Source organism: Oryctolagus cuniculus, chromosome X (genome assembly GCF_051225735.1).
Source record: "Oryctolagus cuniculus isolate XC-2025 breed Fujian yellow rabbit chromosome X, ASM5122573v1, whole genome shotgun sequence".
Lineage (NCBI taxonomy): Eukaryota > Metazoa > Chordata > Mammalia > Lagomorpha > Leporidae > Oryctolagus > Oryctolagus cuniculus.
The window spans coordinates 10,350,634-10,376,177 of record NC_142888.1 but is presented as its reverse complement, the minus strand read 5'-3'; the positions used below and the strand labels follow the sequence as shown (position 1 = coordinate 10,376,177).

The following is a 25,544-nucleotide window of genomic DNA, read 5'->3' as shown; positions in this document are numbered from 1 at the left end:
GACACTTTGGAGCCAGGTAATATTATCTCCTGTTAGCATGATGCACCCAGCTGTCTTCTTGACTTGGTTTCAGAATGACTCCCTTCTGCCATCACCTGATGGGAGGCTCACATACTCATCAAAACCAATGATATGCCCCTTTATCCACAAATGCACTTGCTCAAAGAGCCAGCCTGACTGCAATGCTTTGCAAGCACCTGCAGACGAGGTTGAGGGGCCGCATTACTACTTCTGCCCTGTTTGGCCTGGCTGCAGTGCACCACGGCGGAAGCTCATGAAGACCACACTAAGCCACACACTACCTTATGAAGGAGCTCCTGGAACCGATATGATGCTTTTCGGAAATCCTTTTAACTGATGAAGCGAGTCTAACAAGGCATGTCTGTCACCATCCTTCCTACCAAAACCCATCCCAAGCCGGAGCCGCCAGGGTGATTTTAAGCAGTAGGTCCCCCTGCAACCTTCAAACCACAGCAGAATGGGGAGATTGCAGCCAAACAACTAAGGTAAGGGAAGTCCATCTTTCAAGGATGACTGCAATCCTACAAGCTGTGGTCGTGGCAAAAAAAAAAAAAAAAAGCCAACTAAAATTCATCTTTGGAAATTTAGGCTGAAGATACTCTCAATCTTCAAGTAAGGCAGGAGCCAAAAGGGCACACGGATAGTCAGCATGATCTGGGAAAGCCTGCAATGTCTGACACCGCCTAAAGAAGCTGCAGCCATCAGCCAGTGCAAAGACAAAAAAAAAAAATACAGATAAACAGAGAAGGCACAGAGAAAGGTGGAGAGGCCATGACTTGGCAACTCCAGCGCCATCCCAACTCCAATTTCTACAGCTCCCACTGAACGGTGCTTCCTGTTCTTGGGTTACCATGGGATTTACTAAGTTCTTCTAATAAATCTGTTTCTTGAACTAGCATGAGTGGGTCTCTGTTATCTACAACGTGAAGAGCCCAAGGAGAGAGTGTAAGATGTTATTTCTGAGCCAGAACAATGCCAGTCTCTCAGGATACCATTTGTATGCTGTCATGCTAAGCAGCAATAGCACACAGGAACAACCCAGACAAGTTAACATCACTGTGAGGGCCGATTTTTGTGCCAAGTATTTAAGTTTGTGCCTTTAAAATGATCTTACCACAGGAGTTTTCGTTTTATTTCCTGGTTTCTTACAAATAAAGGAGGGAAAAGGGTCACAGTGGAAGGCACCACCCAAAGGGCACTAGGAGCTGCTTCACAACACTAACTCCAGCATTCACTACCTGGAGTCTGTAATTTCCAGATGTGCAAAGGTAGACATTAATGTGCTAAACAAGCAGCAAGGAGGCATGCTTCAGTGTTCCGCGCATTCAGTTAGTGTTGTACAGGATGCACCCCCACTCTTAGACGTTTATACAACTGTCTAGCCCAAAATAAAAATATTGTCCCTACCCTTCTACATCAAAGTAGTCTGTCTCAAGAGAGCTAAGTATGGGAATAGTGCTGGTCCACTTACGTTTCAGTAAGGCTGTTAAAACACATATGTGTGCACACAGGCTCATTTGGGCTGCCCATTTGACTATGCTTACACCATGCAGGATCTTCCCAGCTGGGAAAAACATGAGTGGAGCTGTCATTAAACCTGGAACCATACTCCCTCTACATCAAGCTGCATAAAATAAAAGAAAGGAAAAAAATCTTAGATAGAGGGACACTGAGTTAGAAGATTAACTGAGAAACCCCAGATGGTCATGAGAGAAGGGAAAGGGGCAAAACACCAATCGCTCTACACACAGGAAGCGAGTAGTAAGACTCTACTAAGAGTACAAGGAAGCTGGCATCGATTTCTTCCTCTCCTTGGCAACATGTACCCCTTGGGGTACAGGGGAGAAGACCTGGTGAGGCCCAGGCCGCTTGAGACTTTCTGATCACTTCTCCTTGGGTGTCTACAGAGGGAAACTCCACTGCTTTTCAGCCAGAAGATACGGAAGAATGTTCAGGCCTTCTGACCTTTGATTCTGTCTGTATTATTTATTCTATCTTACTCTGAGCTAAGAAGAACTCCTGCTTAGGTATTCTGACACTCATAAAATCAAAAGTAGAATTCAAAGGAAATGAAACAGAAAGCTGACTAAAAATTTGCTTTAGTCTTTAGGGAAAAAGGAGATCTTTCAAGTTTCCTTCTAGATTGCCTAGTCCATCTTACCATGATAGGAAAAATAACTAACCCATCATTGAGGGATAAAGATTATATGTACTGGGCTGGAAAACCCATGTGAGTATACAGATTATGAGTATCACAGATCAGACACAGGAAGGAAGCCAACAACCCTGATACAGACAGCAGGACAGAGGCTGCTACTGTCAGGTACTACGTTCATCCAGGGACGTTGTATGTGATGGCCATTAGTGCTGAAGATGGGAAAGCAACAAATACCATGCATTTCCTAGAGGCCAAGACTGCTCACAGTATATACGGTTACACGCCAATCTGTAAATCTGGTATGAGTTCAAAGTATAAAACCATGTTCTCTTGGGGCCATCACTGTAGTGTAGTGGGCTAAGCCTCTGCCTGCGGTGCCGAATCCCATATGGGCACCGGTTCAAGTTCTGCATGCCCCTCTTCCAATCCAGCTCTCCGCTATGGCCTGGGAAAGTAGTGGAAGATGGCCCAAGTCCTTGGGCCTCTGCATCTGCATGGGAGACCTGGAAGAAGCTCTTGGCTCCTGGCTTTGGACCGGCACAGTTCAGGCTGCTGCAGCCATTTGGGGAGTGAACCAGCAGATGGAAGACCTTTCTGTCTCTCCCTCTCTCTGTCTCTAACTCTGCTTCTCAAATAAATAAGTAAAATATAAAAAAGAGAAATGTTAAAAAAAAAGAAAAAAGTCAGGTTCTCAGGGGGTTATGAAAACAGGCAAATTTTACTTCTTCTTTCTCCACACTTGCTAAATTTTATTCAATGAGCACTTCTATTGTTGTGGTAATATGATATTACTCCTCTTTTTTAAGATTTATTTATTTACTTGAAAGTCAGAGTTACACAGAGAAAGAAGGAGAGGCAGAGAGAGAGAGAGAGAGAGAGATCTTCCAACCACTGGTTCACTCCCCAGTTGGCTGCAATGGCCAGAGCTGCGCTTATGTGGAGCCAGGAGCCAGGAGCCAGGAGCCAGGAGCCAGGAGTGTCTTCCGGGTCTCCCACACGGGTGCAGAGGCCCAAGGACTTTGGCCATCTTCTATTGCTTTCCCAGGCTATAGCAGAAAGCAGGATGGAAAGTGGAGCAGCTGGGACTCAAACTGGCACCCACATGGGATGCCGGCACAGCAGGTGACAGCTTTACCTGCTACGCCACAGTGCTGGCCCCAATATTAGTCCTCTTAACCATCCCAATTAGGAACAGAAATTGGATGACTAACAAAAATGTGGGATAAGGTAGGAAACCATAAAATGTGATTACTACCATAACCGTAAACTTAAAATGCACATTTGAAAATACAATGTTTTCCTCTGCCAATCCTGTCATATAAGTCCACATCCTTTTCTCTGAATATGGATTGATTTGCAGTCATCTTTCTTACGAAGAGGACACCACATACATCTCTGAATTCCAATCCTGCGTCTTTAAAGTGTACTAAATGTAGAGAGACTTGTGAAGCAACCCGAATACAGGTTCCTTCTCAGAATCTCACTCCGCGCTGCCCATAATCCAATGAATTCCTTACTCACAGTAATTTCATTACATTTTAAAAAGATTTCCTCTTATTGTCTTTACAAAGCATTCAACTCGGTTTTAATGGTAATAAGCCTCTTTCTGTAGCACTATTTCTTCAGTTTATATAATATTAAAATAGAATATGCAGTCACAACAGGTAGTATAACTTATACGATCAGTTCGGGTACAATTAAGTGACCCCCCAGTAAGCATAGGACTTGCCGGGTAGAAACGGAAGTGCAAAAGCGTTCTAGAAAACATATACAAACCAAGAGGACTTTGTGTGCTGTGCGTATCAGTACACATGACTGACAAAGGGAAGCAGGTGTCAGCAAAGTTGATTACATGGATGTTGCTTTACGGCATGCACACACTTTCACAGTCTGAAACCACCTGCCGCTATTTTGTCCTCAAGGCTGTTGAGCCAAAAAAAACACATGATTTGAAAGACGCAGTGGGAAGCAGGGTACATGCCAGTCTTTCCTCTTTACCCCATGACTGCGGGGTAGGAGGTGTGTGTGTATTTGTGTGTGCTCAAGCTTGTGCACACTGGGGAAAGTGAAATTCTGAGTCCCGGGGGGGCTGGAGAGTGACTGTCATGAGGGATTGGCCACGAAGCTTCAGTTACATGGATCAAGTGGTGGGAATGAGTTCACCAGAAGATGTAGCAAGCTTATGAACATTACTGGCTACAAAGTAAAAAAGGGCAGGACAAAGAGTGAAGATACAGCTGTGAATACAAGAAGAAGGGGGAGAAGGGAAGGAATCTGGGATCAAGGTTAAAATTGTGAATAAAAAAGACAAAGAAAACAGGAGGCTATGAGGTAGAGGGTAGACACGAACATCTAGGTTTTTCTTCAAAATGAACTACATACATCTTCAACTAGTTTTTGTTATGCAACTTCTGTCCCTAAGAGAAACGATGCAAAAGTGTGTGTGTCTAAGGACAATCTCAGACCTTTAGAAATTTATACCCCAGTTAGAGAGATTAACCTCAGTACAAATGTAAAACCAGATAATATGCACTAAATACAACATTGGCAGTAAGTGCTGTAAAACAATAAGGTTCTCGCAGCCTTGGCTCAAGTCTGCAGATACCACCTTGAACTCTCTTACAGTGCCTTTGAATCTGATTGCTCTCTGCTCTGTGGAACTGGTAACAGTTTCATATAACTCCTTGTTGTACTGGTTCTTGAGTAAAAGCTCCCTAAAAATTAGTAAAAGACCTTATCTGTGAAGAATAACAAGGTAGTAAAAAGGATATTTTTAAAACTTTATCATGAATTTCACACAGATACTGAAGTACAGAGTATAATGAATTACCAAGCACCCATCAATAGCCTCAGCCATTTTCAACATAAGCCCAATATTTTTCACTCCTTTCCCGCTGTGTAATTTTGAAGCAAATCCCACATTATTTCATACCATATGTTAATACTTGAAAATACCTCTCTCAAAGCCAGGATTCCTTTTGGAAAGCAACCACAATACCAATATCACACCTAAAACATAAGTAATATTTCCTTAATGTGAAATACCAGTGTTCAAATTTTTAATTTTCTTATGAAAGCCCAAAGTGGCTTTAAAATATTTTATAATTTATCACATAAATAAACGTAAAGGCTCCAACCTTTACTACTAATGGGATAAATGAGAAGCCAAATGACTTGTCCAATGCCCAAGAACTACTGCTAATAAACCTATGTACAGCCTTAACTGTGTTAGGGGCTCTACGCATGTAACTCAATTCGCCCCAATACACAAGTGAATTACCAATAGTATCATTTTACAGAAGAAGAAGCTCAGACTCACAGAGGTCATCTAACATGTCCAAGGTCACCCAGCTAACCCAATTCCCCATCAGCTGATAAAATGATAAATGTGATATATCAATACCATGGAGTATGTCCGAGCCATAAAAAGGATGGTAGTATGATGGATTCTTCAAGATAGATGACTCTTGAAACGTTATATTAAGTGAAAGAAGTCAGCCATTAAAGATCACCTATCATATGATTTTGTTTATATGAAATGTTCAGAGCAGGGAAATCTATATGGACAGAAAGTAGATCAATGGTTACCTAGAGCAGGAAGAAGGGTCACAGGGAGTGACTGCCAAAGGGCTTAGAGTTTCTCTTTGAAGTGATGAAAATATTTCAAAACTAGCTTGTGGTGATAGTTTCAGAAGTCTGTGAAACTCAACATGGATGCATTTTAAGATATGAGAACTATATATCTCAATAAAGCTTTTTTAAAAAGTAAATTATCAAGAGGCTTAAAATTTTATCAAACCGAGGAATATTTACTAATCATCTCCATAGGCACTATAATATGTTCTACATGAGCTACAAAACCAAGTTAAGACACATACCCTGACCACAAATTGATTACAGTTCAAGAAAAAAGGCACAAATGCTATGTTTTATACTATATTTTTACTTTCTGATTTTGTGCCTTTTTATCGAAGGGGTAGTCAACTGTCTGAATTATGTTTTTTGATGCATAACAGGCACTGGGCTAAGGCCTAAGGAAAATACAAGCTATGGTAAGAATGATCCTTTCTCCCTTGCCCCATGGAAGCCTGCAGGTGTTACGATCAATCACAAGGTTATCATGGGAGAGAGCAACTACGGGATTCTTAAGGGGTTGAGTCTGGGTCTATTCACCTTATAGCTGAAATAATGTGACTAACCATTTTCTTTTTTTAATATTTATTTATTGATTTCAAAGGTAGATATACAGAGAAGGAAGGGAGGCAGAGAGAGAGATCTTCCACCTGCTGGTTCACTCCCCAAGTGGCTGCAATGGACGGGGCTGGCCCAGGCCAAAGTCAGGAGCCAGGAGCTTTTTCCAGGTCTCCCACGTGGGTGGCACAGGCCCAAGGACCTGGGCCATTTTCTGCTGCTTTTCCAAGCATATGAGCAGGGAGCTGGATTGGAAGTGGAGCACTGGGACTTAAAGGACACCTATACGGGATGCCAACATTGCACAGGGAGGCTTAACGTTTTACACCACAGCACTAGCTTTGAGTAACCATTTTCTAACTGAACAGTAGCCAGAGCAGCTCACCAATCACAGGCTGAGCCAAGACCTAAAGTCTTCCTGGGCTTAGGAATGGCAGCATAAACAAATTGCCCAGGTTTCCCTCAGCAGCAACGATGCCTGGTAAAGACCGGGGAACGCAGTCATGAATACTTGGGAGTGCAGAAAGGAAGGTGAGGGCCCTCATAGGAGACCCAGTCCGGAGAGCTGAGGCTGCACATGGTACCATAACACTGAAGAAACCTTAGAGGTGCAGGGACCTGGAGGATCACTCACAACCAGGCAGGCTTTCTGGAGACACTGTTTATCTTACATGAATGATGAGGAAACTGCTACTTAAATTCAAAGTGCCTGGGTACCAAGGACTTATGACCATAGGGCTCAGGTCTACCCTGAGGCTACTGGCATAGAGTGTAGCTGAATGTCCAACAGACCCACGAAGCCTGTGTGCCACAGAGATTCTAAAACCAGGGGTGCACGAGAGGAAGATGTTTAAATTTTACAAACATGTAAATTCAGTCTCATTTTATAGGAAGGATTTGCATTCTCTGAAATTTTCTAATAATGGTAGCAATGAGAATTTATAATTTTACATTAATATTTACTGTTTGAGAAAGACTTGCAAGTAGAAACTCATATTTTGAACATTATGAATTATGCATCTTTTCCTGAACCACCCAGGAAAAACTTTCCATATTCGGATCAAGTGGCTTGGGGCCACAGTGGCCTGATGACGCAGCAGACATTATAGCAACATAACCCATAGCCAAACTGCCTCAAATAAGCCACAATCCCATTCGAACTGCAAGTGCAATCAATAACATTACACTGCTTACCTTTCACCACATCAGCCACATTACAGGTGGGATCAATACTTCCTATGTGTTTAGGATGAGCAGGATTAGTGTCACCACCAAACAGAAGTGCTAAACAAACACAAAAGGGAGGAGGGGGAGAGGATTGAAACATGGCAGGCTACGATGGTCCAGCAGAGAAATACAGAGCTTTATACGTTTTAAGAGGATCTCTTATTTTTGAGAATCATTTTAGCATCCACAGTGACTTAGAGCACTATAACGCAACAAGCAATGGGTGAGCAACTCTATCAGCCAATGAAGGAGAAAGGGTGCGTTTTAAGACCTGTGAGTTCCAATCAGCAGCTCTTAAAGCACTGATACGTGCCAGGTGTCCAACCCTTTCTCCCCTACCCAATGGGACCTGGATGAAGAAACGGACTTTCACCCTTAGCCAAGTTTAGCCTCCTTCTCACCACTACTCTGGACACTGATTCCAACCTTGACTAAGTCTTTAGAAGACAATCTGCACTGTCTGGATAGACCTGCAAAGCTTCTTCACTGGCAGCATTTCAAATCCCTCCATCATGGAGACTGTTTTTCGATGTCACGTACACAAACATTATTTGTGCAAGTGTTTTTAAAAGTACATTCAGATAATTTCACAATTCTTAAGATTTGCAAAATTTTATTTCTGAATAAAAGCCACAAGAAGCTCCAAACAAAAAAGCAATCTCAACGCAAATGTTTGTATGTGTACTTATTTTTAAATGAAGGAAAAATTGAGAATAATTCAGACTCCACAAAAGGAAAGTACCTAAATAAAATAGGGGAGATTTTAATTATGAAAAACGATAAACATGGGCATTAGGCCAATAAAGTCATAATTAACTGAAGTGAAGAAAAACAGTGATGTATAGGCCTAATTAATGATTTAAAAACATACATATAAATGTATACACACATATTTAGATCAGAAAGAAATTTTAGTTATGTAAGTAGTCTGGCTGGTTAGTATTTATGTTGGATAGCATTTAAGTTTTTTTCCTATAAATTGTCACACATTTCTGTTTCTAAAAGATATGCATTTAAAATAAACTCACACTTAATAGCTGTATAACATTCACTTATCTCAATAAATTGAATGAGTAAAATAAAGACGCTCTGCCTGTCTTTGGACTCAGCACAGTGATGAATTAGTCTTTCAAGGATCCCTTTTAATCAACAATACTAATTAAAATCTTTTAATAGATGGGATTCACTTAAGAAAAACTGAACTAGAAATAAAATCTCTACAGGCAAAAATACAGCTCAGTACACTGAAAGTGAAGGAACAGGAAAACGTTTAGGAGAAATCATTCTGGTTACCTTTCCAAAACAGGACCAATAAAACCCAACTTACTGTGCTGGTTGATAAGCATGCGGAAAGAGATGCGATTGGTATAAAAGCGATCCAGAAAATATTGGATGTTACTGCTAATGAAGGGATCAAACCCAAACTTCTCCTTGTATTCAATCACTCCTTGTGCCATGGTAGGAACCACATCATTGTGCCTGTTTCTGACTTTAATCAGAACTTGCAGAAAGCTATGAGGGAGGGAAACAAAGCATGGTCAGTCCCCGTATGTCAAGGTTGGATGCAGATTTACCAGCTCTGTTCGCAGACTGTCAGCTGGGAGTTTTATATGTAGAGACATCATTCCCATTACATGCCACAGGAAGTACTCACAAGAAACTCAAGCACTACTCCAGATTTTGCTTGAAACTTAATTTCTACAGAAAGTCTTCTTTCACAAATGCAAAAAATCAAAAGGTCTTAATAAAGAAAAACCTGTTCAAATACCTTTTTAGGCATCCACTGAGTTTTTGGGTAAGTAGTACAGGTTCTATAAATGTTGCTGGAATAAAAAGTTACAGAACAGATCAAGATTTCTCCTGATAACATGGGGACAATCCTCCCCAAATCTTCAAGGATTTAATGGAGCCTCAAATCCAGAGCTTCCATAAATAAAAAACTAATGTCACATTTTTTAAGAGTAAAATTTTCCAATAAATGTCTCAGTGCAGTAAAATATAGCAATAAAATATAAACAGGACAACTAATTTATTCAACTATCCTGGCATATTAGTATAAAGACACACAAGTGGACAGGTGTCGTGACACAACAGATTAAGCTGCCACTTGGATGCCCACATCCTATATTGGAGTGCCAGTTCCATTCCCAGCTACTCAGCTGCTGATGCAGTTTCCTGTTAATGTGCCTGGGAAGGCAGTGAATGATGGCCTAAGCACTTGAGTCCTTACCACACACATGAGAGACTTAGATGCACCTCCTAGCTCCTGGCTTCAGCCTATTCCAACCCTGGCTGTTGTGGATATTTTGGGAGTGAACTACCAGATGGAAGATCTTTCAACTCTGTCTTTCCCTCTCTCTATGTCATTCTGCCTTTCAAATAAAAAATCGTTTTAATAAAAGACACACAAGGGGAAAACATATTAAGAATGGTAACTAAGAACAAAAAGGGCCAGCGCCGTGGCTCAATAGGCTAATGCTCCACCTTGCAGCGCCGGCACACCGGGTTCTAGTCCCGGTCGGGGCGCCGGATTCTGTCCCGGTTGCCCCTCTTCCAGGCCAGCTTTCTGCTATGGCCCGGGAGTGCAGTGGAGGATGGCCCAGGTCCTTGGGCCCTGCACCTGCATGGGAGACCAGGAGAGGCACCTGGCTCCTGGCTTCGGATCAGCGCGGTGCGCTGGCCACAGCGCACCAGCCGCGGCGGCCATTGGAGGGTGAACCAACGGCAAAAAAAAAAGGAAGACCTTTCTCTGTCTCTCTCACTGTCCACTCTGCCTGTAAAAAAAAAAAAAAAAAAAAAAGGCAATTTAGTCAATGGAATCAAATTAAAAGTTTGGAACCAGGCCAAAAAGTGAGTATGCACATACAAAAATTTAGCATACTGAGAAATTGACATTGCAAGTCAGTAGGGAAATAATCAAATTAATGGGGACAGCAGGCCAACAAGTTAAGTCCCCAATTTCAAGCAGATGGAAGACTTCTCTCTTTGTCTCTACCTCTGTAACTCTTTCAAATAAATAAAATAAATCTTTATAAAAAAAAAAGAGTATCAGTGATGGTACTTTGTATTAAAAAGAAAGAAAACTACAAATCAATCTAAAATCCAATGATAGGAGGTCAAACTGCATAACCTAGCCATAAATGGACTATTGATATGAATATCATTAAGTTATTAATAAAAGTGTAGATTGGTAATATAGACATTGTTATTTTGTAAAGACTTTTATACATCTAAAAATATGCATGTTTAGGAAAAAAGTATGGGCAGTGGGAAGATGTTAACAGCAGTTGCCCCTAGGTAGTAGAAATTTGGGGTGACTTTCAAATAGTCTCATTTTTCTTAGTGATGAAATGTTTCTGTAGTGAATTCATTTGACAGTAAAGATAAATAAGCCAACTGTGAAATTAGAAAGTCAGCATTATTTACAAGAAATTTCATAAAGAACAATTTGTCCTTTATATAAAACTCTAACTTATCTATAAATTAAGTATTACCAAAGTAAAACAGCTCTTTACAGTACAGAAATATCTCAATTTGTCTGAAAGGAAACTTAACTTCGATGGCTCAATTCTCAGAATACTTCCCGATCATCTCGGCTCTTCTAAGCTCTACCATTATGATCGCCACGTTTATCCTCTAAGCTTCTTTCACTTTACTAACACAGTTGCCCCACCGGTGATCTCACTGAGCAGAAAAAGCTGCTATTGTGATACTGACTCACTTTCACTCCCTCCTTCACCAAGAGCATCAGGCTTCTCAAATCCCAACTAGCCTAACTAGCTGACTGAACCTAAACAACTTCTTGAAACTGACTGAGAGCTATTATCACATTGATGAGCATACAATAGAGTCAGTGCTGGTGGTTGCCAACTTCATGTCCATATACTGCATCTGCCTAATAACCAGTTCTAGAAACTGAGATGGAACCCTGGGACTGTGGGGAGCAACTGGGAGCAACTCGGACTAGACTAAGTTACTGGAATTAAGACTTATTCTATGCATCTGCTCTCCCACAATATGGCGCTGGGAGAGGAGGAAACAGCTTCTACACAGCTGCCTCCAGTTCAACCAATAAACAGCAGGACCTGCTCCTGATTGGAGGAGAGCAGCATACTCGGCGTGTGGGTAGCAGAGTTGGGATTGGTGGAAGAGGACTATAAAGGAGGAGAGAGACAACATGCACCAGGAACATCTATCTGAAGGAACACCTGTGCAGCCCCCGAGAGAGCCGGCCGGCGGTGTGCCGCTCCCCCGCGGAAGTGGGGAAAGTGGCAGGGGGAACCGCCCTTCCACGGAGGTGGAAGGGACAGTAGCCAACCCGGGAAGAACCAGCAGCAAACCCGGGGAGGGCCGAGCAGACGAAAGAACAGCGCAGGGTCCTGTGTCGTTCCTCCACGAAGAGGGGGAGCGACATGGGACAAAAGAGTAGAAATACATTATGTACTTCCACAAATTCACATGTCAAAATTTGAAGTTAGAGAAGTCAATGCTAAGTTTTAGGATTGCAACCAAACAAAATGTCGCAACTAGTGAATTTTGAGAAACAAAATTCCTGGATTCAACCGATTTAATATTCACAGCCTAAATGACAGTGGTGGCTTGTAATAAGGAAAACACTGTGTCAGGGGCTCTAACCCAACTGCTTGTCCCTTCTACATTCCAAAGACCCGTAAGACATAACACCTGGAAAAGCATGAAGCGGATCAGGGCTTTATTTCCCTTTATATTTTAATTTACAACCAAACTTGGGCTAGTTACTTTGAGCCAGTGATTCATGGCTCAGACTGAGTTTTGATGGCACAGCATGTTGTAAAGAACCATGCACTAACTAAGGAAAAGGAAACCTAATTTATATGTTCAGCTGTACTATGAACTGTTACAATCTTGGGCAAATCATTTCATATCTCTTACCTCAGTTTCCTTATCTGTGAATTCAGAGGAATGGATTAAATACTCCCTAAGGTTGCTGGTGTAACATGGTATTTTCCTAGTTTTTTTTTTTTAATAAAAAATTTGTTTATTTGAAAGGCAGAATGGGAGAGAGAAAGAGATTGATCTTCCATTTGCTGGTGCCCACAACAGGCAGATCTGGGCCAAACTTAAGCCAGGAACTCCATCCGGGTCTCTCACGTGGGTGGCAGGGACCCAAATACTAGGGCCATCAGTCGCTGCTCCCCAAGTGCATTAGCAGGAAGCTGGATGGGAAGCAGAGGTGGGACTCAATCCCACCATTCCAATACGGGATGTGGGCATCCCAAGTGGTGGCTTAACTCGTTATGCCAAAATGCACACGCCTCCCTAGTTTTTTTTCATGCAATTGTATGTCAGGTGTTTGATCTCACAACTATGTGGACTAGGTTTATACATAAAAAGAAGTTCTTCAGCACACAGGCCTATTACATGCACTCATGTATGTATACATGAAACAGGAGGAAATTAAAGTAAAATGGGGGGCCAGCACTGTGGCACAGCAGGTTAAAGCTCTGGCTTCAAGTGCGGGCAGCCCATATGGGCACCAGTTCTAGTCCTGGCTGCCCCTCTTCCAATCCAGCTCTCTGCTATAGCCTGGGATGGTAGTGGAAGATGGTCCAAGTCCTTGGGCCCCTGCACCCACGTGGTGGAAGAATAAACGTGACGATCATAATGGTAGAGCTTAGAAGAGCCGAGACGATTGGGAAGCATTCTGAGAATTGAGCCATCAAGGTTAAGTTTCCTTTCAGACAAATTGAGAGGAAGCTCCTGGCTCCTGGCTTCGGATCAGCACAGCTCTGGCTGTTGTGGCCATCTGGGGAGTGACCCAGCAGATGGAAGACCTCTCTCTCTGTCTCTACCTCTCTCTGTAACTCTCTTTCAAATAAATAAAATAAATCTTTAAAAAAATAAAGTAAAATGGATACTGATTCAGCATTCCTAATCTAAAAGTCTGAAATCTGAAATGCTCCAAAATCCAAAAGTCTTCGAGCACTGACACAACACCACAATGGAAAATTTTGCACCGTGAGACATGCACAAAATTATTAAAAATATTCTACATTACCTTCAGGCTGTATTTATAAGGTATATATGGAATATAAATGATAATGGGAAGATCCCATGATATCACATTATATGCAAATACTCCAAAATCTTAAAAAATCTGAAATCTAAAACCCTCCTGGTCCCAGGCATTTTGAATTTCTACATAATTTCTCTTGTGGAAAAAAATACACTCACAGCTAAGGTTAGTGTTTCTTGGCTAAATAAAAGGGAAAAGCAAATATTTTCCATCAGCATGAGAATGTAACAGTCTTTGTGCATGGGAATTTAACAGCCTTTGTGCATAATGGCAGCAATAGAATTCAGCTTGTTATATAAAAAAACACACCCTTTTAAGCTTCTCCAAAATAAAAACTTTACAGTTTTTCTAAGCTCAAATATAATACCCCATTGAGATTTTTGTTTAAAGATTATAAAGAATCGGGTAGATAATTCATGTATCTGCAAAGGCAATTGCATTCTTAAAGCTACCACTAGATGGAACATTTACTGCAATATTTATACTGAGTGCCCGGATCACCTTGACTAAATGTATTAAGAATTAGGTCCTGAAGTGTAATTTGAAGTGTCATTATTCCTTCTGCACTAAGTTAAATTCTTAACTCAAAATTCTGAAGACGCAATTTTGTGTCAATACCCACTAGGAAAACTAATGTTTCATCAGAATTATACTTCTTGGGCTTTAATGACATGAGTTCCACCTATCAAAACATTTTTTAATTCAACAGTTTTACTTTCAGGTAAATGATACCATACTTACTTATCTAAGACCTGTGGATCCTCAGGGCTCTTATTTTCATATTCCAAAAGTTCAAGGAAACTCTGCATATACCTGAAAGAGAAGAGTATACTGTGTTAGTTGTTACCCAGAATCCATTCCTTCTTCCCCTCTTCCTGAGAGCACTCCACGTCTTCCCTCGGATCTCCATCCACTCCCACACATAGCTCAAGGGCTTCAGTAGAAGCTGATGTCTCCAAAATACATGGTGACCCCAGTTTTCTCTAGATAATTTCTCTAGATATTTCTCTTATCACTGATTATTAGCCCAATAGTCCAAATCTCAGCCTAGCACTGAGTGCATTTCCCTGAACAGAGGATCCCACCTCAATTTAGATCAGCATTCGAAGACAGCAGACTCGAAGGAGGCCTGCAGGAGAGAAAGGAGTTTGCTCTGCTTTTGTACAGTGTGCTAGGGGAATGGGAAGCCTAGAACCGCTGCAGCCGTTCTGCCACCACGAGGGGAACCAGCCTGAAAGTGAGGCTGACACCACCAAAAGCAGGACCTCGAGAGTCTCACGAAGCTCTGAATCCAACCAACATCCTACGACGGCTGGACTTCTAGTTACACGCACCATGTTCAGTCTCAGTGTGTGCTGCTTACAAGCACACACACCCTAACCGACAGCACAAGTCTACAGTTTCGTTACCCCCAAATGCACATGAATTTCAAGAAGCACATCTGTGACACTGAAGTGCACACCAAGAACGTAGAAACTAGAAGAGAAGCTTCCTTCTCAGAGTTAAACTATTATCATCAATACACAGTGGAGAGGAGGAACGCCTCTTAGACCCTCTGGAACAGCTCTAGATTAAGAACAGCTGCACACCTCTGTCAGGGCCAGTGTAGGAAACAGTGTGTCCAACGTTAAGATTTGCAGAACAGAGCTCAGTGGGATTCAGAGGCACATCAGAGCAGCAGCCACCCTCTGCCCTGACTGGCTCGATCTGGTCGGGAGTCACCTGTTCCATTAGAAGTGTGTGATCTCCATGTTGGGGCTTAACACATCCTGAAAGAATTATCCCTTCAACTAATTCTTTCTAACAATTAATTATCACTAATCCTATTTTCTGTCTTTGGATAGAGGATACAGATACTCGGGTAACTAAAAATGTACATACATAGATACACAAACAGGAATGACGTTTGGTTAATAAGCCTCATGTGAACTTTGGGACAATGCATCTGACACTAACGCATGCTCATCTACGGGTATAATTTTCAAGTCCCTGGGCACATAAAGTGATAGATTAGATATCATTAAAGTCATCAATTCAAAACATGCCGAGAGGTCAGCCAGCCAGCCCTGGTGATGTCTTCTCTCCTGCAACACGCAAGCAAACTTAGGCAGGCAAGGACAGTCATGTGAACAGCAAAGTCACGAATGAAGAGGAATCGAAGATAACCCTGAGTTCCTAGCCTGGCAGTCAAGGGAGCAGGGAGAACACACTGTGACTGAGGGCATGGTGGTATGGTTCACATCCTGCGACTTACAGGATTCACTTTTAAAAAGAAATGATAGTGAATACAACATATGACACTGAACTAGATTCTTAAATCAGGAGGGGAATTGTTTTTTTTTTTTTTTAAAAAGGGGAGGTATGCGACTAGTGGGACAATTAGTCAAATGATAAAAATCGCCATATAGTAGGAAATACTACTGCATCAATATTAAATTTCTAAATATAATGCTCATTGGTGTTTTAAAGTTGTTTCAAGGTGATACACCCTAAAGTATCTAGGGGTAAATGGGTATGTCTACCTGAACTCAAATGGTTCAGCAAAAAACCTAACATGGATGAGTGTCTGTGTGTACATATGTGTATACTACATATCTGTGAGTGCCCCATGTACTCACATATATACATAATAAAGAGGGATCAAATGAATATGAATGACAATGATAGAATAAACATGCCAAATGCCAATGATTAGTGAATCTGGGTGGAGATCTGTGGGAATTCTACTAGTCTTGCAATCCTTTTTTGTTAAGCAAAAAATTATTTCAAAATAGAATGTTTAAGAAACAAAAAGGAAAGTACAGCATACATGTTTGAAATGGACATGGAAGAGGATTAATGAAGAGACAAAAAAGAGTAGGTTCAGCAATCTGAGTTTATACTTCGCCAGTGTGTACATATAAAACAGATTTTGTGTCTGCCCCTGGGTCCCGGCACAGAGCTCCTTAAAACCCTTAGAATCTCTGGACTGGTTGGAGATGCTTTTCTTGTTCATAAGGAGGCCCCCTGACCACACCTGAGCTTATGTTAATAACGTGGCTCAGAGTGGGGCCACCAAGGAGCCTCAGGATGGGGCTGCCCACCAGAAAGACACAGTGACTACAGGGCTGACACTTCCAGCCCCACCCCTACTCTCTGACGACAGAAGGGCCTGGAAATGAGCTCTACAGAAACTCTTAAGCAAGGAGAAACTCGGACTGCTGAGCGCTGGGACGGTGCTCTGCCCAGGGAAGACACGGAAGCCTCCCACACACATTCCCCCAAACCTTGCCCTCTACACTGCCTCCATCTGGATGTTCCTGATTAGTAACGTTCATAATAGCATGAGCCACCTGCCTTTCTGGGGTATGTGAACCATCCTAGTAGATGACCAGACATGAGAGGGGGGTTATGGAACCCCAATTTATAGCCAGTCCATCAAAAGCACAGGTGGCAGGGCCAGCACTGCAGTATAGCAGGTGAAGCTACCACTTGCAGTGCTGGCATCCAATGTGGGCACTGGTTCAAGTCTTGGCTGCTCCACTTCCCATCCAGCTCTCTGCTATGTCCTGGAAAAGCAGCGGAAGATGGCCCAGGTCCTTGGGACCCTGCATCTGTGTGGGAGACCCGGAGGAAGCTCCTGGCTCCTGACTCCTAGCTCTGGATTGACACAGCTCCAGCTGTTGCAGCCACTGGGGGAGTGAACCGGCAGATGAAAGACATGTGCATCTCTGTCTCTCTCTCTCTCTCTCTCTCTCTCTCTCTCTCTCTCTCTCTCCTCTGCCTCTCTGTGACTCTGCCTTTCAAATAAATAAATAAATCTTTAATAAAAAGAAAAAAGCACAGGTGGCCCAGGACTTGTGATGGACATACGAAGCGGGAGCAGTCTCCAGGGACTGAACCCTAAATTTGTTGGGTCTGCACTAACTCAGGTAGTTAGTGTCAGAAGTAAGTTAAAAGGGTGAACACTAGCTGGTATCCAAAGAATCAGAGAATTGATTTTTAGTGTCAGGAAACACCAAAGTATGAACAATTGACTTTGAAGCCCCTGAAGAATTTATTTACATAGATTATATTAAATGTTGGACTGTTACCACTACCAGAATCAGGGCATTTGATCTGGCCTACCTAGAATCCCCACCATAGGGTTCCCCAATAGTGCTTTTATACTTTCTACTAGAAAACTCCTAACAAAGGCTTTGAAATAAAGAAGTCATATGCAAATAAGTACTTGCTGCTTCTCCTGAAACAAGGTATGAATCTAAAACAGAATGTAACTAACTGTGGTATCAAAGCCATGGACACTGTTTGCCTCACCTCTCCAATATTCTAAAGATCCTGTACCTCACAGAAGTGGGTCGTAGAAACCTCATTCATAGCCAGTCAGTCAAAAGCACAGGTTGCCCAGGACTTGCGATTGGCATCCCGTGAGGAGCTGCTGCTTGTCTGGGAAATGGACTGAACAATGGGCCTCTATGACCACCCAATATGGTGTTTCTCATGTTCATTTTAAGTCCTAAGCACTTACTATCATTAATATTTTTGAGAGATGCCTGTTGAATGTCCATTCTCTTTCCGTAGCCTGGCCTCCAGTAACCCTCCAAAGGCAAGCTAATTAATAGTTCCATTCTCCTTTCATTTGTCCACATTGTTCCCTCCTTCTAACGCATTCTCCCTTGACCTGTACCTGTCAATTCCACTCACCCATCAAGGGGCAGTGCGAAAGCTCAGCCAGCATTTCTCCCCTCCTCTGGGCTCCCACAGCACTGTGCTGGCTGGAGACACTCAGGGCATCTGGCCTCCCATACTCCTCCAGACCTCCACACAGTGCCTTCCACCTTGCTTTATAACACAGACCAGATCTGCACACGCATCTCAAATATATGCAAATGCCTTTTGAAAAACACACCACCTCCTGTTACATCCTACCACACACGGTCTCTCTCTGCTGGCCTACTGCGGAGGTGTGTCACAAATTCAACTTCCTCAATTAAGTAACACAGGCTTGAATCATCAGAGTTGTAACTTATTAAAGTCACATTCTGTTAAAATTTTTCATGCTCTTCATAGGGTAGGTGAAACACAGCAGAGATCTGACATTTTTCTAATCTGAGGCTCCCCTTTAAATGATTTCAATGGTTCAAGGAGAACTGCTGTTTTCAAGGAACTTTAAAAGGAAAACAAAAGAAGCAAACTTGACACTGGATAAAAGTGGCAAACATCCTCCTATCTGAAGCATCACGGGCCCACTTACATGGGCTGCACAGTGCTATTCCTTTATATTGTTCTCTACTTTTCAATTTTCTTTCGATGAACAATCACATCTATAGCCAGAAAAATAAAATTTGAGAAGTCAAGAAAGTGTCTAGTACAGTTTGGCAGTTTTTTCATTAAAACGATTTTCAATTGAACAATTTTTTTAAAAATCAACGCTTAACTGCCTGGAAAACCCAGCTATCCTGAATGACTCATTCTCAGACGGGCAGTGTGTGCCCTTCTATGGAAATGGTTCCAGTGCCACATGTTCACAGCACCATGTTATTAAGCCACGTTACTGACTTACCAACTCTGAACCAAGCCCACCGAAGGGCGATTCAGTAAGTTGTCCGGCAGAAGATTAACTTCTCTCATGGTGTTGGCCAGTCGCACAGGAAGTTCCTTTCGGAGAAACATATATGAAGTTTTCTCACATGCATTATCTCTCCCTATTAAGAGATGAGAAATGTTCCATGATTTTACAGTCTAACAGATGGAGAAATACAGCGCTCTCCTGACAGCACAGTTACTACTGATTGAGAAGAGAAATTCAATGATCCTGCAGTCTCCAGATAATTTTTTATCCTTTGAAAAGACAAGTTTTAAGAAAACAACTTAATCAAAAGAGAAAAAGAACATTTATTCCAAGAAATAACCTTCAACGCGTATTTTTTTTTCTTAACACAAATACATTCCCAGTGTTACCAATGGTGATATAAAAGTGACCTGGAATATAATGTGAACTTGTTTTCAAATAAACACTGTGGGAAAACTGCCAAATACAAAAATAGTGCTACAGGTACATCCACTCTTGACCATAGGGGCCTGCAGGAGGCAACAGATTGATTCATTCCACAAACACTTACCTACTATGTATCAGCCTTTTTTTTTTTTTTTTTTTTTTGACAGGCAGGGTTAGACAGTGAGAGAAAGAGACAGAGAGAAAGGTCTTCCTTCCGTTGGTTCACCCCCCAAATGGCTGCCATGGCCGGTGCACTGCGCCGATCCGAAGCCAGGTGCTTCCTCCTGGTCTCCCATGGGGGTGCAGGGCCCAAGCACTTGGGCCATCCTCCACTGCACTCCCGGGTCACAGCAGAGAGCTGGCCTGGAAGAGGGGCAACTGGGACTAGAACTGGCACCCCGACCGGGACTAGAACCCGGTGTGCCGGCGCCACAGGCAGAGGATTAGCCTAGTGAGCCACGGCACCAGCCGAATCAGCTCTTTCTTAAGCTCCTCCCAATGTGTTTCTTTAGCGACCATAGCTCTGCCATTCTGGAAGCTCCAGGATTCCCAGTGGGGGCTCTAACTCAGACTCAGGCCCATTGTCTGTGCCAGCAAAACCAGCTCCCGGTGCACTGACGCAGGGCTATCTGCTATGGCGTGTCCCAGAGGGGAAGGCATAGTGGGGACTATGAAGAAGGCAGTCAGGGAGCCCTTTGGAAACTGCCCTGAGTTGGCTGTACAGAAAATTTACAAACACAGGACACAATGAGAAAAGCTGCCTGGCCCCTGAAAGAGAAACCCTAAGCCCTTTCGCCTGCCGCAGCTGCCACATGGCCAGAACAGTTCTGAGATTGAGATTGGTCTGGCCTACAACCGGTTGCCAGCCCTGCTGTAAACTTGATGGTGTCTGGCAGGTAGAAGGCATGATAGGAAGCACATGAGCTCTGGAGAAAAACTATCCTCCTGCCCCAACTCTCCCACTTTGGGGTGGTAAACATTCAGTAAGTTTTACAGCTCTGAGCCTCAGCTGCCCATCTGAATCTGGAAAGTGCAGCTCAAACTCTAGCTTCTGTGCAGACTAAATGTGGTAACTGTTTATGGAGTCTGACATGGAAAAAGTACTCCATCAGCACTAGTCCTTTTACGCTCTGTGATACGAGTCCATCCCACCTCCCAGGCCCTAGCCAGACCAGCCCCCTGATGCTTTATGCTCCCTGGGCCAGGCCCAAGAGGGACACAGAGCTCATCAAACACTTTCCTCCTCCAAACTCTCTTTATTCTTCCCTATGTGATGAAGGCTGCAAAACAGAGATTCAGAAGTAAATGCAATTTTCATACTCTCCCAGTCATGTTAGTGAAATAGAAGAAAGTTCCCTGGGGCCAGCACTGTGGCGTAGCGGGTAAAGCCGCTGCCTGCAGTGCCAGCATCCCATATGGGTGCCGGTTTGAGTCCTGGCTGCTCCACTTCCAACCCAGCTCTCTGCTATGGCCTGGGAATGCAGTAGAAGATGGCCCAAGTCCTTGGGCCCCTGTACTCACGTGGGAGACCTGGAAGAAGCTCCTGGCTTCTGGGTTCGGATCGGCACAGCTCCAGCCATAGAGGACATTTGGGGAGTGAAACACTGGATGGAAGACCTCTCTCTTTCTCTGCCTCTCAATAGTTCTGCCTTTCAAATAAATAAATAAATCTTTAAAAAAAATAAAGATCTAGTAAAAATGACTGAAATAGCTCTTTAAAAATAAAAGAAATTTACCATGCCTTTAATATATTATCACTCTGGCCTGCCTTCAGCAAGAATCCAGTTGAGTTGGTCCAGCAAAGTCCCCTAGCTGTGATGTTTCCTTTTAGCAATTTTTCACCCACTAACGACACTGCTCTTTTGCGATCTACCTCCATGCATCCTTGTTGCATTCAGGGTTGAACTCCATCTCCCTCCCCTACTGCAAATTCCCCACTGCAGTGGTCCCTCTTGAATAAAATCTTCCTTATCTCAAACAATGGTTTCTCAATAGGGAAAAAGTGCAAGAACGCTATGGAGCTGAATGGTACCTAACAGTATCTATATGAGTTCATGATTAAAAAAATCTGATTTTTTGGGGGGGTTGCATAGTAAAAGTTTGCATGCTTAAACTGCCAAGTCCATAGCCAACAACAGGTTAGACGCACAATACTAGGGTAGGCAGGGAGGGCTGGGAGCAGCCAGAGCAGGTTGGCAGGTCAACAGTCCTTCACTATGTAACAGAATACTATAGTCAATCTAGCTTCAGTCAAATCCATGAACATTCACACTGAATAGGATAAAGACTATCTTCCCAAGCTAGTTCAACACATGTTTTGTCACAGAATGAGATTTGCCACCAAACATATGAAAAAGAAATTAAATTTATATTGCCTTTTAGACCTCAGAATTCAGATAAGGGGCTCTGGTCCTATGGAATGATAATGACAAGAGCAAGTGCTGGAATTAGACTTGAGTTTGAAATTTGCCTGGAGCACTTATAAGCTTCATGCATGTGGGCAAGAGTCTTTACACCTGCTAAACCTCAGTGTAACCAACTATAAAAAAGAACAGTATCTACTTTGCAGACCTTTGATGGGGTTCAAAATGTACTTAACCTTGAATACTAACACATTCTGAAAGCTTAGAGGGGAGCTCATTATTTAGCAATCACTAACGATGCCAGGGATGATCTGGCAGAACAGCCTGAAGCCATGGGATGCAAGAGCAAATTGGGGCTGGCACTGCAGCTCACCAGGCTAACTCTCCACCTGCAGCACCAGCACACCGGGTTCTAGTCCTGGTCAGGGCGCCGGATTCTGTCCCAGTTGCTCCTCTTCCAGGCCAGCTCTCTGCTGTGGCCAGGGAGTGCAGTGGAGGATGGCCCAGGTTCTTGGACCCTGCACCCCATGGGAGACCAGGAGAAGCACCTGGCTCCTGCCTTCGGATCAGCGCGGTGCGCCGGCCACAGCGGCCATTGGAGGGTGAACCAACGGCAAAGGAAGACCTTTCTCTCTGTCTCTCTCTCTCTCTCTCTCACTGTCCACTCTGCCTGTCAATAAATAAATAAATAAAAATAAAAAAGAGCAAATTGGCTGACACTTGGTCAGCACTGAGAATGTGACCACATAGTTTAGGGTCATTGTGATCTCTTGGGCTCATTTGATGAGTCTACATAATTAGAGAGAGGATGAAACATGCAAAGTCGAAGACAACCAAATTTCAGGAAGCATTTCACCCTACCCTCCTTGGATTTATCAAACTGCTCAAAACACGTATGGATAGAAACTTCATCTGTCTCTCTATCCCTCACAATATCTATTATAGTGCTACACACACACACACACACATACACACACATATATAATAGACAATACTTCTAGAAGTTTGTATTTTTTTAAAAAGACTAGCTGAAAAATCTGCAGGTTTGACTCCTACATTATAATTTAGCTTTAGGGACAAATTCTTTGTACTCTGATACCTTAATTATACATCAGCTTAAACAGGATAAGTCTTTTTTAGTCAGTTAATTAGTGAACCTAAAAATAAATATGAAATGACTGATTTTTGTAACTTTTCTGTGGCTTTCCTCATATACACTGAAAGTGTTTCACCCTAGGTGTTAATACTGGATACTTAGCTTAAAACAAAGGGCTCTAACAATCTTTTTAATAATAAACTTACTCAGAAAAGTATGGTTTTAAATGAAGGTCCTCTCAAAAAGATACCGTTTTTCTAAGTCTTCTACCATACTGAGTATCTTCCAGTTTTATTCTTTCCAGTTATTCGCCTTCATTTTTCCCCACTTCCTTAGCTTGTCTACATTCCTTAATTTTGATTTTCTATTTTCATTCAGCATTTTTCCATACACTTCATCTTATTACAATTTTCCAACGACATTTTCCCTTGTATCAGTCCAGAAGATGACAAAGACAGAAGGGAGGTGGTTTGGAAAAATCTGACTCAGTGGACATAAATAAGTCATTAGCTTAAAAACACTCATGTATGTCTTCAGTTTCTCTTCCTAATTTCAGAACCCTTTAATTTTCTTCTCTTTCTGTTTGGTTTTATACTTTGCCTTTTAATTGGAAGTTGCAGACAGTTACTACACCATGCAAAAGGCATGAGCTGCTCAGTCTAGAGGTTCCATAGAGCTTTACATTCACCAAGAATAGGATGAGCAGATACAGAAATACAAATGACTTTGGACTGAACGCAGGGAGCCCTCCCTATGGTGAGACCAGGATGTGGCCAGGAGCATCTGACTAGTCACCTGGTTTCCACAGTGGCCAGTATTTCTGGCAAGTCTTTAATCCTATTTTTGATTAATTCACAGAAAGTAGAAAAAAGTTTCAGTTAATGAAGTCACCTGAAAATAAGTATCTTATAATTAAGGCAGAGGGCTGAAGACACACTGAGGCTCTTCAAAATTCTGTGGAAAAAAACGCACATGAAGGGCCAGCACTGTGGCTCAGCAGGTTGAAGCTGCAGCCTTCAGCTCCAGCATCCTATATGGGTGTTGGTTCGAGTCCCGGCTGCTGAACTTCTGCTCCAGCTCGCTGCTAATGCACCTGGGAAAGCAATGGAGTACGGCCCAAGTGCCTGGACCCCTGCATCCACATGGGAGACCTGGAAGAAGCTCCTAACTTCAACCTGGCCCAGGACTGATCATCGCAGCCATTTGGGAAGTGAACCAGAAGATAGAAGATCTCTCCCTCTGTTTCTCCTTCTCTTCCTCTGTAACTCCCTTCTCAAATAATCTTTGAAAAAAGAAATAAAGAAAAATACACATTAAGAAACTATGAAAGTATTTCAAAAAAGTTTTACATCAAAATACACTTATATTTTAATACCATTTCCTACGAACTTTTAAAAGTCTCCTTGCATTTTGTGTTCTCTTCCATCAACAAGAAACAATGCCACCCAAAATGTGGAGAGGGAGAGGGAGAATCTGAAGGCCATCTTTGTGCACATCTTTCAACTTTCCCACTCACTGGGGTGGTTTGGGAGACGTTGTAATGGGATAAAGGAGTACAAAAGGAGAGCAATACGTGGGGAAATCACTAGCAAGGCAGTAAAGGCAACAGAATGAACCACTTCATTCCGATAATGTTTTTTGTTAATACTGTCAACTAAATGAGTTTGCAATATATTAACCATGTTAAAATGGGCAAAATATAAATGAGAAATAGGATTTTAGCAGTAACTTTTAAAATTTACCTATTTCATTCTGTTTGAAAGGCAGAGAGAAAGAAACAAAGAGAGAGAGAGAGAGAGAGAGAGAGAGAGATCTTCCATCCACTGGTTCAGTTGCCAAATGCCAACAACAGCCAGGGCAGGGCCAAGCCAAAGCCAGGAACCCAGAACTACATCTGGGTCTCCCACATGGAAGGCAAGGACCCAAGTATTTGCTAATTTTAAAATGTATTAGAATGAAACTGACATCTTATGACTTGATTACTGTTTATAGCCCTTGTCTATATGCCTGTGGAACAGTGGTCTTTATACATTTTACTTGTTGAACATTATGGATAGCGCTGCATTAAGCCTGTGTTTATAAAGTAAACTGAAATTCTGTTATTGCAAAAATTAGAGGAGAAAAACTTGACTCTCACTGGGATTAAACATGACAATAGGTCTGATCTGATTTCATCATCATTTAAAAAAATCATCTATTATTTTTCACTTTATGTTTCTGTGTGGGAGCAAACTGTTGAAATCCCTACTTAATGTATACTAAGCTGATCTTCTGTATATTAAGATAATCGAAAATGAATCTTGATGTGAATGGAAGGGGAGAGGGAGTGGGAAAGGGGAGGGTTGCGGGTGGGAGGGACAGTATGGGGGGGAAGCCATTGTAATCCATAAGTTGTACTTTGGAAATTTATATTCATTAAATAAAAGTTAAAAAAAATTAAAGGAGAAAAAAGGAAG

At 42.4% G+C, this 25,544-nt stretch overlaps 1 protein-coding gene across 3 annotated transcripts in view; it reads right to left on the bottom strand.

Moving 5' to 3' along the window:
• The window catches only part of PDK3 (pyruvate dehydrogenase kinase 3), a 102,571-nt gene that overhangs the window by 52,094 nt on the left and 24,933 nt on the right, over positions 1-25,544 (bottom strand). For all 3 annotated transcript variants that reach the window (XR_016228472.1, XM_089324868.1, XM_089324869.1), the window contains exons 2-5: positions 19,195-19,336; positions 14,394-14,465; positions 8,925-9,109; positions 7,565-7,654 (exon numbers count right to left, since the gene is read on the bottom strand). Coding sequence is in view for 2 of the 3 variants with exons in the window: in XM_089324868.1 (XP_089180994.1) it covers positions 7,565-7,654; positions 8,925-9,109; positions 14,394-14,465; positions 19,195-19,336 (489 nt within the window). In the remaining variant the exon portion in view is untranslated. The remainder of the gene's footprint in view (positions 1-7,564; positions 7,655-8,924; positions 9,110-14,393; positions 14,466-19,194; positions 19,337-25,544) is intronic.